Source organism: Diorhabda carinulata, chromosome 4 (assembly GCF_026250575.1).
Source record: "Diorhabda carinulata isolate Delta chromosome 4, icDioCari1.1, whole genome shotgun sequence".
Lineage (NCBI taxonomy): Eukaryota > Metazoa > Arthropoda > Insecta > Coleoptera > Chrysomelidae > Diorhabda > Diorhabda carinulata.
Window position 1 is genome coordinate 27,822,848 of NC_079463.1, and position 15,221 is coordinate 27,838,068.

The following is a 15,221-nucleotide window of genomic DNA, read 5'->3' on the forward strand; positions in this document are numbered from 1 at the left end:
ATATGGTTAGTGTTGGTATTCTCAAGAGATTCCCATAATTTTCATATTGGTATGTTATCGTAGGCTTTTTGTGAATCTTTAAACATTAGGTGTTCTGGTCCATTTCTTTTCGTTTTCTTCTCTATTTAATGCTTTAAAGAGAACACTTGCCTGTATAGGAAATTCCAGTTTTAAATCCACTAAGTTCTTTTTCTTCGTAATGTAGCATGTATTTACATTCTTATTATTTACGCCCTGGACAACTTTTCACACTTTTGTACGCGCAAGTTTTTGGATTTTTTAATAATAAACTATGATATAAAATATTTTATATCGGCATACTTCAATTCATCTACAGTCAAGTTTTTGAACGTAAATCTTTATACAATTAGTCTCAGACAGATTTTATTATAACATGCTGGTGATAACAAAAATTAAAAAGTATATTGTGGATGTACAGGTACAGAATTGTAACGGAAAAGTGGTTATATAGGAACTACGACTGCTACTGATTGAAGTTAAAATTCATTGTCATGGATACGAGGATATATTGAAAAATTCTTAGCCTATTAGAGAACCAAACAAAATTTCAATGTCAAAATATTTTATTACTCAACACATTCTCCTCTTAATTGTATACATTTATTACAGCAAACCTTCAACATCTCTAGACCTTTCAAAAAAAATGTTTCTTTTTGCTCTGCAAACCAGACCTCCACAGCATTTATTACCTCCTCGTTGGAAGAAAATTTACGACCTTTTGTGTGCAGGGGCGTTCTCCTGCCAAAACAAAACAACTTTGGATAGCTTTCAGAGCCGTTTCTGTTTAATTTTTTTCTGTAGAATGGTCAGTAATGTCGAATAGTTATCTCCAGTTATTGTTCTACCCTTATCCAAAAAATCAATCATGATTACAATCCATGGCAATCCCAAAAAACTGAAGCACGAGTTTTTCAGCAGATTTTTGGACACGAAACTTCTTAGATCTTGGAGAACTAAAGTGTCGCCATTCCATTGATTGTTGCTTTGTTTCTCGGTCGTAGAAATGTACTCAAGTCTCATCCATATTAACAATTCGGTTTAGAATATCGTTTTCAAATCGAGCACACATCGAACGCGATGCTTCTACTCTTGCACGTTTTTGGTCAACATTCAAACATTTGGGGATCCATTTCGCAGCAATTTTTCTCATGTCCAAATTGACGTTAACCATATGATGAACGCGTTCGTATGAAATATTCAGTGCTTCAGATATCAGTTTTAGACCAATTCGACGGTCTGATGAAATCATGTCATGAACTGCATCGATATTTTCGGGGACTAGCACAGAAACTGGACTTCCCGATCGATCATAATCTTCAATGGAAAATTTACCTCTTTTGAAGCTTGCTGTCCAATTTTTCACGGTCGCATACGAAGGACATTGATCACCAAGGGTATTAGGCATATCTTCGTAAATCTGCTTACCTCTTAACCCTTTTAAATACAGGTACTTGATGATGGGTCGATACTTCCATTTTCTTTTAATTTATTGCGTAACTCTGGTTTACTTTTTTGACGTCAAACTTTACACTTACACTTCTAATAAGTTATTGTTAGTAGCTATGGTAACGCAATATTTTGTTTATGTATGGAACTGGTCTAGGCTAACTAGATATCAATACATCCTCGTACTAACGTACAATATGATAAGATCGGGAGCAGTGGGATAAATTTTGAAACTTTCTAACTATTACAATAATTAATTTTCCATCTTCTATCACTATATTACCCAGATATATATCCTTACTCTTTTTAAAATTATTCTCTCATATTTTATATCTCGGTTAAATCTTTAATAAAACCACATCGTCGTCTGTATATAATAGGCCATTTATTTTCATAATCCCCTTGTTTCTATAGATACAATAGTTGTATTTAGGTAATAATATTCTTTTTTATGTTCTTTATTATCTTTTCCTCAAGAAATATAAACAGTAGTGGATTTAAACTGTTCTATCGCTTTATTCCTCTGTCCTTCGTGCATCTTTTCCGCAATTTGTACCGTTGCTTACAATTTTAATCACGCTTCTGTCTGTATTGGCCCTTTATATGTTCTGATTTCCTCTTGTACTTATGTCAAATGCTAACTTAAATTAATGAATACTATGAATAATATTTGCGGTGTTACGTCCTAACAAAGAAAAAGTTCTATACCACCTGCAATCAATTTACGTATTATCTTAATTGGAATAAATAAATGTTATACCAATAATGAAATAAAGAAGATTACAAATACTTTCAAACTAAATATCAAGATTTTCCGGGGATGTAATTCTTATAATCTTTATTACTACTCAAAACCCAATAAAAAATTAGTTATCAGCATCATTTCAATGCTTTGTAAGTACATTTGAACTATAACGTTGTAGTTATATTGCTCATTAATATCTCATTTCAGATTAAATGATTATTACATATCGCTGTCATTAATTATTATTATAAGAATAAATTACTTAAATTAAATATTTTTCAGAGTCCTGTGAATGCAGAAACGGGTTCAGCCCATGATGAAACAAGTTCAAGTGGTAATAAGGAAGATGAAGATGATGACGATGATGAAAGCGATGATAAAATAGATACGCAAACACATGACCCAGAAAGACTGAAAGCATTTAACGTAAGTATTGTGGCGGCTACAACCCAAAGACCATATATTAAATATTTAACTAAAATTTATTATTCATATGATGATTTAAATATACGATGGTTATCTGAAAAGTTTGTGACCTAAAAAAGGACAAGATATTCTTTACCTAATCATTGTCTTATTTTAGGTCACTATAATCTTAGTCCAGCTTCTTAACCTTTCCAAATAATAATTAACGTATTTCTCCTCAAAATCGGCGTCTATGTATACGTCTCCGTCTGACGACAAACTCGCTCCTACAAGTGAAACTTTAAGGTTAGGAAACAGTAAAAGTCGCTGGGAGCTAGATCGGGTAAATAAGGAGGGTGATCAACCAATTCGTAATTTTAGACATAGCACTAACCAAAGTGTAGAAGAAGCTCCTGATGGGAAAGCATATTCTTTGTTTTTAAATGCGGTTGCTATTTTCAATTTCTTCCTTTTTTATGAAGTAATGATGCGTGATACTATCCTGATGTTGTTTTACATTTTTGAATAAAGTCGATGAACAACTCTCATCATCAATTTCCCGGACGATGAAATCGTTTTGCCTTTTTTTAGGACAGGTTCGTCCTTCGAAATCCACTGCCTTGACTGTTTTTTCGTTTCAAGAATTTAGTAGTTTTGTTTAAGCCGCATCAATGTTCATTCGAATGCGCTTTCGCATGTATAATTCCCTAACCTCAATCTTACAGATATTTTGGATAATATAGGTAATTTTCTCAGTTTCTTGCCGTCTCGAATGCTCGTCGTCAGTAAAACTATTACGCTCACATTTTAATTCAACTGCAATTTTCGTCAGTAAATGAGAGTGTGAGAGAGAGAGTCTTTGTCTCTCTTTCATATGCGTTGAGCTTATTGCCTTTCGGAAATTTTTTAGGCAACCCTCGTAAGTACTCCAATAGCGCAATTCAAATTACTGGATAAAGATAATTATTTATGAGACATGAAAACTAGAAAATTGTTTGTTATATATGGATCTGATAATCTCCATGTCACATGACATGATAGGTTTCATATAATATTGATTTAAAATATACGAGGGCGGTTTGAAGTAAGAGAGACGTTTCAATGAAACAATTATTCACTACTACTGAAACCTCATACCATTTTAAAATGTATACTATTCCAATCTACCTGATTAAGTTCAAATTGTCTGAATAACTTGACTAATTTCACTTTGACTCTACAATGCGCAATCAAAAAATATAGAACGTATTATAAGTAAATGTGATAGTATATATATATATATATATATATATATATATATATATATATATATATATATATATATATATTAGATTCAATTTGAATTTTTTAAAAGCAGAAATATGCTTTTAGAGTTGATTTTACTAAGATAAAGTAAAATAAATGAATAAACTATAGTTTAAAAAACTAAAAAACACACTATTAGTAATAATCAAACTAAAAAGGATGTGGGGACAAAAAATCCGTACATTATTAAACACAATTGTTGGAGTTTTTGCAACCGTTGGCGTTGGTGATATTCCCACTAAACACACTCTTAACACTACCACTACACCAACCCTCACAATTACATTGTCTGGCACGTGTTTTGAAAACCAAGTTATCGTCTTCAGAGACTGAAGGTAAACTGTTTACTTCCAGTATCTGCACTCGAAAGTGTTGGTGTGGTTGGTGGTGTCTTCTCGTTGTCATTTTCAGCATACATTTGCCCTTCTGTAACCGCCAAAATCTATGAAAAAGAGTGTGTTGGATCTGGATTAATGCAGTTCATAAAGAAACAGACTCTCTTGGCAACTATGGCAACTGCTCATTAAGCAAAGAACGTTGTGGGATCTTTTGCAGAGTTGAATATTCTGTTTCTTTATGTTCCTATTGTGCCTCAACTGACGTTTCTTACAAAATTTTAAACGAAACACGTGAAAAATTCAAAAAGAGAATATTTTGAACGAACTCCGGCTAATGCCAGATTCAGTATTGCAACATTTAAAAACAAAAAATTAGGAAAGCGAACCGACTGGGTGCTAATTTTTCATAGAGTGAAGTGCAAATAATTAAATTAAAACAAACATCCTAATTTTTGGGGTACTTCGTATGAAATTCTGAAACTAATTCTGTGTTCCGGAAAGGAACTATGGAAACATTATAAAGAATTACATCAAATTCTAAATTTCGATATCACCATTTTGAAAGAGTTAATTTAATTGGAAGATGGAGAATATGGGAAAGGGAAGACCTACTTAGTGAGTAATTGTCCGTATCTGAAAAGTAATTAGGACGACCCGACATAGGAATGGAACCTAGATCTATTGGTTATATGCTAGAAGTTTTAGCAGTTCAGGTATCCCAGAGATACCGCATTTATATTTCAGTCATCTACAACTACCATTTATCTTACCATAGAGCTATTTTGAGCTTATTAACCAGATAAGGAAAAAAAGGGAACAATGGAAAGGGAAGTTCTACTCAGTGAATAATTTTCAGTTATCAAAAAAATCATTCGGATAGTTCTCGTACTGGGAACTCAGATCTATTGGTTAGTTAGTTTGACAAGTAATAAAGGCGTCGCAGTCTCATTATACTAAGTTATCAGTAATATTAATAAATATCGTAATTTATAAAAGGAAATCAGGATTTGAAACCGCGCCGAAAGATGAAAAAATCACATTTCATTTATTTTGATTAAATTTTTCCTAACAATGACCAAAATGTCTTTCGTTTCGGCACATCTACAGCTATATAGGAATTAAATATAAAAAACCCGAGCTCTTTACATACCTGTGAAGAGATATCACTGCTACAGACAGACATCTTATAGTAGTGACATGAATTTCCTCGTTGATGTCTTCAAAGTAGTTATTTCTATTGATAGTTTGACTATCATGATATACCCCACATCCATATTCGAAGAAAACGATAAGTATCACCTTAATTTTAAATCGATTTTGACGTGGATTTTTCATTTTCAACTCATTTTGGAGCGTTTTTCGCTATATTCTTGGTCATATTCATAAATTCACTCTGATAATGGTGATCTTCAACGATCCAGATAGGCACGCATTATAATGAAAATCTCAACCAAAATATATTGACTCTACCAAAAAGAAATATTGGGAGCCTCTGTTATCTTTGGGAATGTGACATAAGTATTTTTGTGCACCATTTCTCCTAATTTTCCTTATGTTATTGCCGGTAACAGAGGTGGATGGGCGACTTAACTTACGATTTACATACTCAGTTTAAATACGGGTAAAATTCTATATGTATATTCGAACAAACAAGCGATTGCTTGATACGATTTTTTCATGATTGATTCTGCTTTTTATACACAAAAGAAATTTCAAAGAAAACATCTGGAATATTCTAATGGTGTTACAATTATCAATCGTATTTATTCCTTTCATTAATCTTATTACTTACAAACAAAATCGGATAAAACAACTTTTTTCCATTTTTCAGATGTTCGTAAGACTGTTTGTCGATGAAAATTTAGATCGTATGGTTCCTATTAGTAAGCAACCCAAAGAAAAGATCCAAGCCATCATCGATTCGTGTACTAGGCAGTTTCCCGAATTTGCCGAACGAGCAAGAAAAAGGATTCGAACGTATCTCAAGTCTTGTAGAAGGAATAAACGAGCCAGGGATCCGAATTCTTCTTGGGACGCAGTAAGTATATGAAATAATTCTCATATTTTTAAGTATCCAACTAAGTAAAACACGGATAACAGTGAAACATAGTATAGTGATTTATTTATATCGGTTTTTATACCAAAAATTTTTCTTTATAACAATTTCAGACTCGACCTACTCCTGCCCATTTGACATCCGTACAAGCCGAACAAATCCTTGCTACAGCTTGTGAAAATGAAAGCCATAACGCGAAAAGAATGCGATTAGGATTAGAACCAGTCAGTCAACCAATGCCAGTATTGCCAGGATCACAAGTGCGTTTTTATTTTTAATATTTACCTTCTAAAATCTGAATTATACTATTTCTTAAGAGGAGACTGAAAATAATTATTACCTGTTGTTTTTGAGATTCCTGTGTATATGTCAACTTTTTAGTTATTATTTTTGGTTTGAAAGGAAGCACAGAAACTTTTCCTTGTAACCAATAGATTTGGTGAGAAAAAAAGATGAATATAAACCAAAAAAATATACGTCAGCCGATGAGGCATAGACTACGTTCATTAATTTTGGTGAAATCTGTCATTTCCACTAGCTGCTCCATTAAATGAATGTTTTGGGTTGCTTGACGATGGGTTGCATATACAAAAATTTTTTCCTACTAAATATCACGTCATTTTAAAGAAAACAATGCAAATAATTTTAGCAATCATGATTGCGGCTATTTTTTAACTAGCAACCGTGGTTTATAGAAAAAAATGGGACTAATTCTATGGAAATCCGGGATGGTTGCAGTCCTCAACTTGATTCCCAGACGTTGGAGTTGTAGTGGTTATTTTTTTTGTGATGTATCGTCTTAATCCTGTAGAACAGCGAATATAAAGAATGAAATTACCAAAAATTTACTGAAATTTACTTCAATTTAAATCGTAAACAGGTAGAGAAAGAATTCGATACATTCCTAGGTTTCATTGAATTTCTTGAATGAGGTGGGAGGTCGATAACAAATTAATTTCTTCACAATCTCGAGTGTTAGAATAAATAAATTAGAAGTGACTACTGTGCCAAAATACGTGAACAAAGAAATATTAAAAATGTATGAAGAAAAACGTAACAATCCGAATGACATGTTACAGAGAAATACTAGAAATATGCAAAAAGGGTCATAGAAGAAGGATGAAGAGGTAAAAGAAGGAGAGGGGGAAAGACAAAATTGTTGGATATTGTGCTGGAAGATATTAGAGAGGTAGAATCGAATTGGATTGTAGAAGTCCAAAATTGTAACCAATGAAAAGAATTGTTAAAGCAGTTGAAGACCGATGAGAAAAAATTTAAAATGAAAATTTATAATCAATCGCGTGGTACCTATGCCTAAGACATTTTGAATCTTCAGCATGAGGAAGACTTTTAATAGAAAATCATCATAAACGACAATGCATATATATGGATGTATGAATAAGCAGAATTATTTATTCTTGGTCTATGTATAACACATGAAGAATCACCCGCTCAAAGTTACTCGCTTTAAGCATGATTTTCCTAAAAAATTTCATGCGACTGGGAAAAACGTGCTTCCAACTAGATAAAGGGATGGACAGCATGACCTACAACCGAAATATTGATTCTTATCCACAGTTCTATGTCAAAAAGCCTCATGCTTTTAAAGTACTCAGAAATAATATCCGTTAAAACGTAGAGTAAAAGGCAAGAGTAATGGAAAATGCCAAAAATTGTTTTGTGGTCAATTCTGGTGGAGGATATAATTTTTTCAATGGAGATAAAATCAGTCATCAAATACTCAAATGCACATAATTCAAAAACAAATTTGAAATTTTTTATTTCGTAAAAAAATGGAAGTTAAGAATTTCGGATGACAAACGTTCCGCCAGTGTTAGTATGCTTCCATTTTTTACCATTTACATGTGCTCCGGTAGGTTTTTAAATTCTGAAAGCATGTATAGTGAAAAAGCATACATTTAAATTTTGCCTGCTTAAATCAGAGTTCCTACCTAATGTCACTGTCATCGACAGTGACAGATAATTCAATAATTAATTTGAATTCAGTTGAAGTAAAAATGTACTTAACGCCTTGCAGAGAACATGCAGAGAATGCGTGCTGCATGCTTTTTAATTCCGGGTAATTATCCAAACTATTGATATATTGTATATAAAATGTAAAAGCGTTAATCTCATTAAATTTTTATTTCAAAATACTGTCCGATTGAAGATCTATCAAGTCCATTTGCAAATGTACTGGTGCTTGTAAAGTTTCAAAATTGAATGGATTGTATAAAATTAGGAATTCCATTTCATTCATTTTGTGTAAGTCAAAACGATTGTTGAATTCCGTAATCAAATTTCTCAGAAGCTGAGAATATTCATCCAATTTTTATTGGTTCAATGTGCCAAATGATTTTGAATGAGGGAAATAGTCCAAAGTTTGATTTTTTACCTGAGTTTCCCACAGCCTCAAGTTTGTTTCAAAGGCTTGAATATATGAATACATTTGAGTGACAATCAGATTTTTACCCTGTAACTTTATATTCAGATCAGTCAAGTGTTTATTCATATCTACCAAAAACGCACAATCAATCTATCAGTCATTGTCATAATCAATCGGTTTGCCTTTTTCTGACATGGAAGCTTGAATAGGGTCACGTAATGCAAAAAATCTTTCTAAAACTACTCCTCGACATCAGAAAACTTTTCGTCCAAATCTTGTAAAAATTACCTGAACTGTCGTTGAATCATTTATTCTTAAAGCAACAGTGTTTATTGAGAGCGAAATATTTTGAATTATTGAGTGTTGAGATGGAAATGGAACATCGGCAACTTTCAACATACAATCTTTAATAAAATCAGCATCAGTGAAAGGTTTTGATCTTTTCGCGATTTCTAATGTAATAATAAAACTTGATTTCAGGGCATCTTCGCTCTCTGTATTAGCTTTAGTAAACATCGATTGTTGACCTTGAAGTTAAGATTTTAAAGATGACAATGTGTCGATTCTTATTTTATCAGTGTATCAATCGAATTTTGACTTATGATTCGTATCGCGGCGTCTCTTCAATTTAAATTCCTTACAAACAGAAACTATTCGATTACAAATCAAACACATTGGTTTACCTTTCCATTCTCTGGAAAAATATGCAATTTTCCATTTAGACTGAAAAACTCTACACTCACTATCAACATTTTTTGACATTATGCCAAAATCGTAACAATTATTGAACTCGACACAACAATTATGGATATCGCACGCGCACGACACAAACAAATGCACAATACCTTAACAATCATTACTTCGCATAAACAATTAAAATCCTAAAACCGTATGGCTTCGATTACTCGACTCAACTGACTCACGTCGCGCCGACGCACTCGTTTTATATGGTTAAGGAAGATTCTAGTCTAGACTCGAAGCGCTTAGAAGATTCTATCGTTTTCGACAAAAATAATAGGATATTTCCGCTTGCTGCTAAGAGATGGCGATACTGTCTCTCTCGCTTGTCTAGGCACGCGCTGCTCTTGAAATTACTTATAAACATCCGTAGACTTGAGAGTACGAGTATTTAAAACATCCGTAGAGGAATCGAATGAAGTCTGAAAGCTCTAAAAAACATGATTCTTCTTTCCGAGACACATTGCGAACGCGGGCCTTATTGATTCCGGTTCCGGCCCCTGGGCTGTATCTTTGACATGACTGATATTAGACGTTGCTATCGTTTCTCATTATTTTGTTACTAGTACAATAATGAGCGTTCATTATTTTACTAGTAAAAAAAGATTATTTGTACGATCTGTGTTGCCCGAAAACATTATTGTCCTAGTAACAAAATAATCAGAAACGATAGCAACGTCTTATTATGGGTGTTGTAGCCAAGTAGGCAGGAATTTAATTTGATGCTTGTTAGTTTTGAAAAATCTCTCAAGAAGAGGAATTTCAATGTATTATTTTTTCGCTTCTTCTGCTCCGAGTGACATAACTTCAACATTCATGTGATCAAAACAACTTGACGAAAACACCACCAGTTTTCAAGAAATGCTGAAATAATCAAGAGTTATTTTCAGGAATATATAGAATGAAAACATATTCACACGCTTGGCACCTACCCCGTATAGGCGAAATTATTCTAGTGAAAATATGAAAAGAGCCCTTGAAGGTGTTATAGAAGGTCAACTATCGTTCCAGCAAGCAGTAGACACGTTTGGGGTGCCCAAAACTACGTTATACAACAAATACCTTGGGAAGAACGGAGACAAGCTGGAACTTGAGTATATTGGACGGAAAAGTATTGTAAATGCTTTATTTGCTGCCAGTATGTGGATTCGTTCAACAGTATTTGAACCGAAAGGAAGCTCATATTCCTATATTTTAAAACAATTTGATGAAAATAACATAACCCAGGAAGCAAAAAGTTTTAAATTGAAGGGTATGTAAGGATGCGTATCTAATTTTTGTTTCATCCAAAACCTCTACGTTCGTCATGCTTTGCGTTACAAGAGATGGTTAATTATTAGCACCATATGTGGTGTACAAAGCTAAGCATTTGTATCCTTAGTGAATATAAAATTGAACCTACTAGAACACACTTTAATTGGTCTTCGAAGATTACTTCATCAAAGTACCTCTACCAGATTTGAAAAAAAAAACAGGAAGAAAAAAAAATTCTTCTATTCTTATAAGAGACAATTGTGCAGAGTCAATTATATGAAGTTGTAAAAAAGTGTGAAGAAGATAATATCAGCTTCGTATTTTTGCTTTCGTATATCACAAATATATATCTTTGGACTATTAAAAAAGGCATGGCGTCAAATCCTTACGACGTGGGAACAAACATATCGTGGGGTACTACCGAAATCGCAATTTCCAGACATGTTAAAAAATTATATGGCGATTACGATTAAAGCAAATATTTTGTCAGGCTTTGAAAGAGTAGATATTATTCCCTGTAGGCCAGAACGACTTATTTCCAAGATTTTTGATAAAAGAAATCAAAGGTATAACGACGAAACGTTCAAAAATTCATTTGAAAGCATTATTAACATCTCGACTGAAAATTTGCCGAATGTGAAGCCACAAAGACAAAAGAAAATTTGTGTTCCAACATGTAAATCTGCGTTCGAATCTGAGTTTGAACTAAATTGCTTATCTCCAGAAATCGAAAGAAGACTGTCCAAAAATTCTATATCCACAACTTTCAAAAACATAGACAATGAAATAGAAGCTAGCGTATTAGCAGAAATCATTTTAATTTCTGTTGAAAGTGAAGATGAGGACGATTGTAACGAAAAGACTGAACCTGAAGCAAAAGGAGACTTAAATAAAAAACAATTTCCTAATAAGAATCATCAACAGCTCAGCATTATTGAAATTAAAGGCTTTAATTTAGAATATGTATATTGTATCATGTATTAGAGTCTATAAACAAAGCAAAAATGTATCTATTTTTCCAAATGTTGAAGATGTTGTTTCAATAAATAAGACTCAAATACAATGTGTATTGCCTAACCCTATAGAGAGAACGGGTAAATTTATTTTTGACAGGGAAGTGTTGAAATTTTTTGTCCTTAAGCCTCATATTAAATTTTTGCATGTATGCCAAACAACAAATGTGAAACATTAAGTTTTACATTTGTTGTTTGTTGTTTCTTTTATTTTTTAATGCCAATTATTTTTCAAATGAAACTATTATAGTTTTCATGGTGAATTAATTTTATTTAATCTGCTCAAAACAATTGTTAACAACATGTTGTAGATCTCTCTTTTGGAGACTGGTTGTGAGGCACAGGAACTCAAAGTAAATGTCCAAAATCGGTCCATAAAGATTAGTTAACATGCCTATACTGACCAAAGATGGAACCTGAATACTTTATAATCCGTTCCATATACACCAAAAGTACGGTATATATGAATCAACAGAAAAATTTTTTAAAAATATTGCATTCACATTTTGTAATATGTCTTGAAAGAATCCCCCGTTAAACTAATACCCGGCATTAACATTAGCTGCATATTAAATTTACTTTGAGATATTAACAAAAAAAAGATGTTTTTTTCCTTATATTTTTACTAGATTTTAGCTTTTTATTTTAACATCTTTCAGTCGACTGATACAACGGCACCAATCAACAGAGGTTTAGATTTCTCGAACAATAGTACACCAGTGAAATTAGAAAACGACGTTATATCTACGAGTTTTTCAACAGCGAGCACTCCATCATCTACTCCAAATTCTTCTAACAAAGTTTTACCCTCAACACCAGAAACTAAACCTACAACATTGAGGTAATATATAAAAATATGTACATAATCAATATCTCAAAATTTCGGTGCATGTTAATAAATGTAAATTATCTATATCATATTTAATATGAGAGGGTATTGCGAAAAATATTATAATTGATTGATGGATGCAAATCGTAACGTACCTATTGGGTAGGCCACCATCTATTCTATCACTACATGTTATCGTAACCTTCGACTTATGTTATAGTTTTTCTTTAACCAATAAGACCGGTTGGTTTGGACATTTTGGACATATTTCGTACATTCTATATACTCTTACTTCCCTCCTTATCAACTCTCATCCTTTCTATAAAACACGTATCTGTAAAACGATATAATCACTTACTATGTCATATTAAATGAAAAATTGGTAAAAGTGCAGCGTCCTTTTTCTTATAAAAATAAATTGTAACGATAAGAACCCAAACCAAAAAAAAAACTCGTAAGAATGGCGTGAGCTACACCAGCCTCTGCTTACATGATCTATGATGAAAAATCGGCGGAAAGCAAGTTGGGTGAGGAAAATCAATATTTTTTTTTCAGAATAAAAAATTTATGATAAAATTTAGAGCTCTCGATACTCGAGTAAATTATCTTTCATAAAAACTGACGGCTTTCTATTTGTATCTATTTTTTCACTAGATTTTAGTATCATCACTCCTCAAAACCTCGAATACATGTTAAAATAAACAAACACTAAGAAAGTAACCAATAATTCTATATCTTTGTGCCGTTATTGACGGAATTTTTCTGACAGGAGCATCAAGAGAATTTCCTCTGCCTTTAAACTTCTTCAGCTTGTGTCATCTTGGGAGTTTTATCCCGTGAGTAACTTCTATCTACTAGCCTTGTCAGCTAGCATGCTAGTCTATAGAGGCCCAAAACCCAAAAGAGCCCCTAGTGATGTCATCGGTTTTGGTCTTGCTGCCCAAGATATTTTCCTTAACACCAGATTTTTTAACGCCTCCATAGTCTTATTTTGTATATCTTCTTATTGTAGACCAGCAGTTTCGGTCTGAGCTAGAGTTAGGTTGCATTATTTATCTCATTTATGGCATTTTGCTAAGACTTCAATCTCTGTTTCGACCATCAAGAAATTGACTGAAAATCTCAACTTTTTGCACCTAGTATTCTTTTCCTTTAGTGAGATGTTTAAAAAGGATCCTAGGATGATGAGATCATCATCATCGGCTTAGCCCACCACATTCACTTTATTTTCTCTAGTAGTTCCTCTACTTTCAAATTTTATGGGGAGAGAACTCCGTCTTGTGGGCAGCCCCACGTCACTTTACGTCCAGCCACGATCATCTAGCTCACCAGTATATGCTTTATCTATCTATTCTTATCAAGGGGCTATCCTTCTTCAATAAGATCCATCTAAAGGAAGGCTCTTGAAGTATTATTGAAGACTGTTTATTTATGAAAAACCTGCTTACTATACTTCAGAATCCACACACAAACTGAAGTAAACGCGTCAAAATTGACAGTTCGCAAAATAATTCTACAATGAGCGTAACGCTTGCTTGTTAAAAATGATTCTAATATCATTCATTTCAGGAATATTGACTAATTTTGAGTAAATAATTATCATTATTGGTAGTAGGTAAAATAATGTACTATATTCGTATCGTAAATTCATATTACGATATTCAATAGGTTATCATTACAAATTTCCCATCTCATTTCGTAATATGAATCTTTACGACACTTATATCGACACTTATATCGTAAATATCTATTACGCACTAGTGCCTAAAGGAAATTATCATTAAACTTCTTTATTTTGATAAAATTTTCGCTAATAGAAAAAATATTGTATACAATTCGTGTGTAAAGGCCTCCTTTCGTCAAAAAATTGAACAGTGTTCGTGATCAATGGGATTAGAAATATCTCTCTTAGTTCTTCTAGTTTCCATGCTATGTTTTTAGATACTAATTGAAAGTATCAAAATACGATCTTAATCTCAATGTTTATTATTTATTGGAATGAAATATATAATACTTCCTGCACAAGGATATTTGCTAATCATTTGGTAAATATCAATATTAAATTATTCAAATTTCATACATTATTACGAAAAAAATATTACTTAGATAAGTTAATAAAAAAATAATATAGTTTTTCTATTGGTCATTGGATATACACTCTTCTAGTATTTTTTTCTTTATACAAAGAACATCTTACCTGTCTCATTCCTGACAAACTAACAATTTATCTTTTTCAATGTTGGGAACAATTAGGTCGTTAATCTAACTCAAGAATCAAAATAAATCGCTTGATTCCTAAATTTTCGGAAAGAAAGAATCTATCGTCAGATTTGTTATTTATTGGGGTTGATGGGAATTTTTTTATTTCGGATTAAATGCTTAAGAGATGGGCCTGGTATAGGATAATATTCTTCTGTCCGACTTGTGTTGGTTCAACGATATTCTAAGCATGTAATTCAGCTCAATTAATTAAATGTGAAAGATTTGCAGATAAATTTCCGGAACCACTAGCAAAAGATTTAACTTCAATATCACTTCTATTGTTATCTTCTAATATATTTTGACTGGAATTACCGGGAAAAATTGGATATAAAAGATTTAATGTAAAATTGGCCCTGTAACAGACATATAGAATAACCGTTTTATTTTTTTATTTTATCCTACTGACTAACTGTCAACACATAG

At 32.6% G+C, this 15,221-nt stretch overlaps 1 protein-coding gene across 4 annotated transcripts in view; it reads left to right on the forward strand.

Moving 5' to 3' along the window:
* The window catches only part of LOC130892643 (nucleolar protein 4-like), a 90,134-nt gene that overhangs the window by 61,657 nt on the left and 13,256 nt on the right, over window positions 1-15,221 (forward strand). For all 4 annotated transcript variants that reach the window (XM_057798159.1, XM_057798156.1, XM_057798158.1 and 1 more), the window contains 4 exons: window positions 2,495-2,638; window positions 6,092-6,298; window positions 6,430-6,576; window positions 12,367-12,548. In XM_057798159.1, coding sequence (XP_057654142.1) covers window positions 2,495-2,638; window positions 6,092-6,298; window positions 6,430-6,576; window positions 12,367-12,548 — 680 coding nt within the window. The remainder of the gene's footprint in view (window positions 1-2,494; window positions 2,639-6,091; window positions 6,299-6,429; window positions 6,577-12,366; window positions 12,549-15,221) is intronic.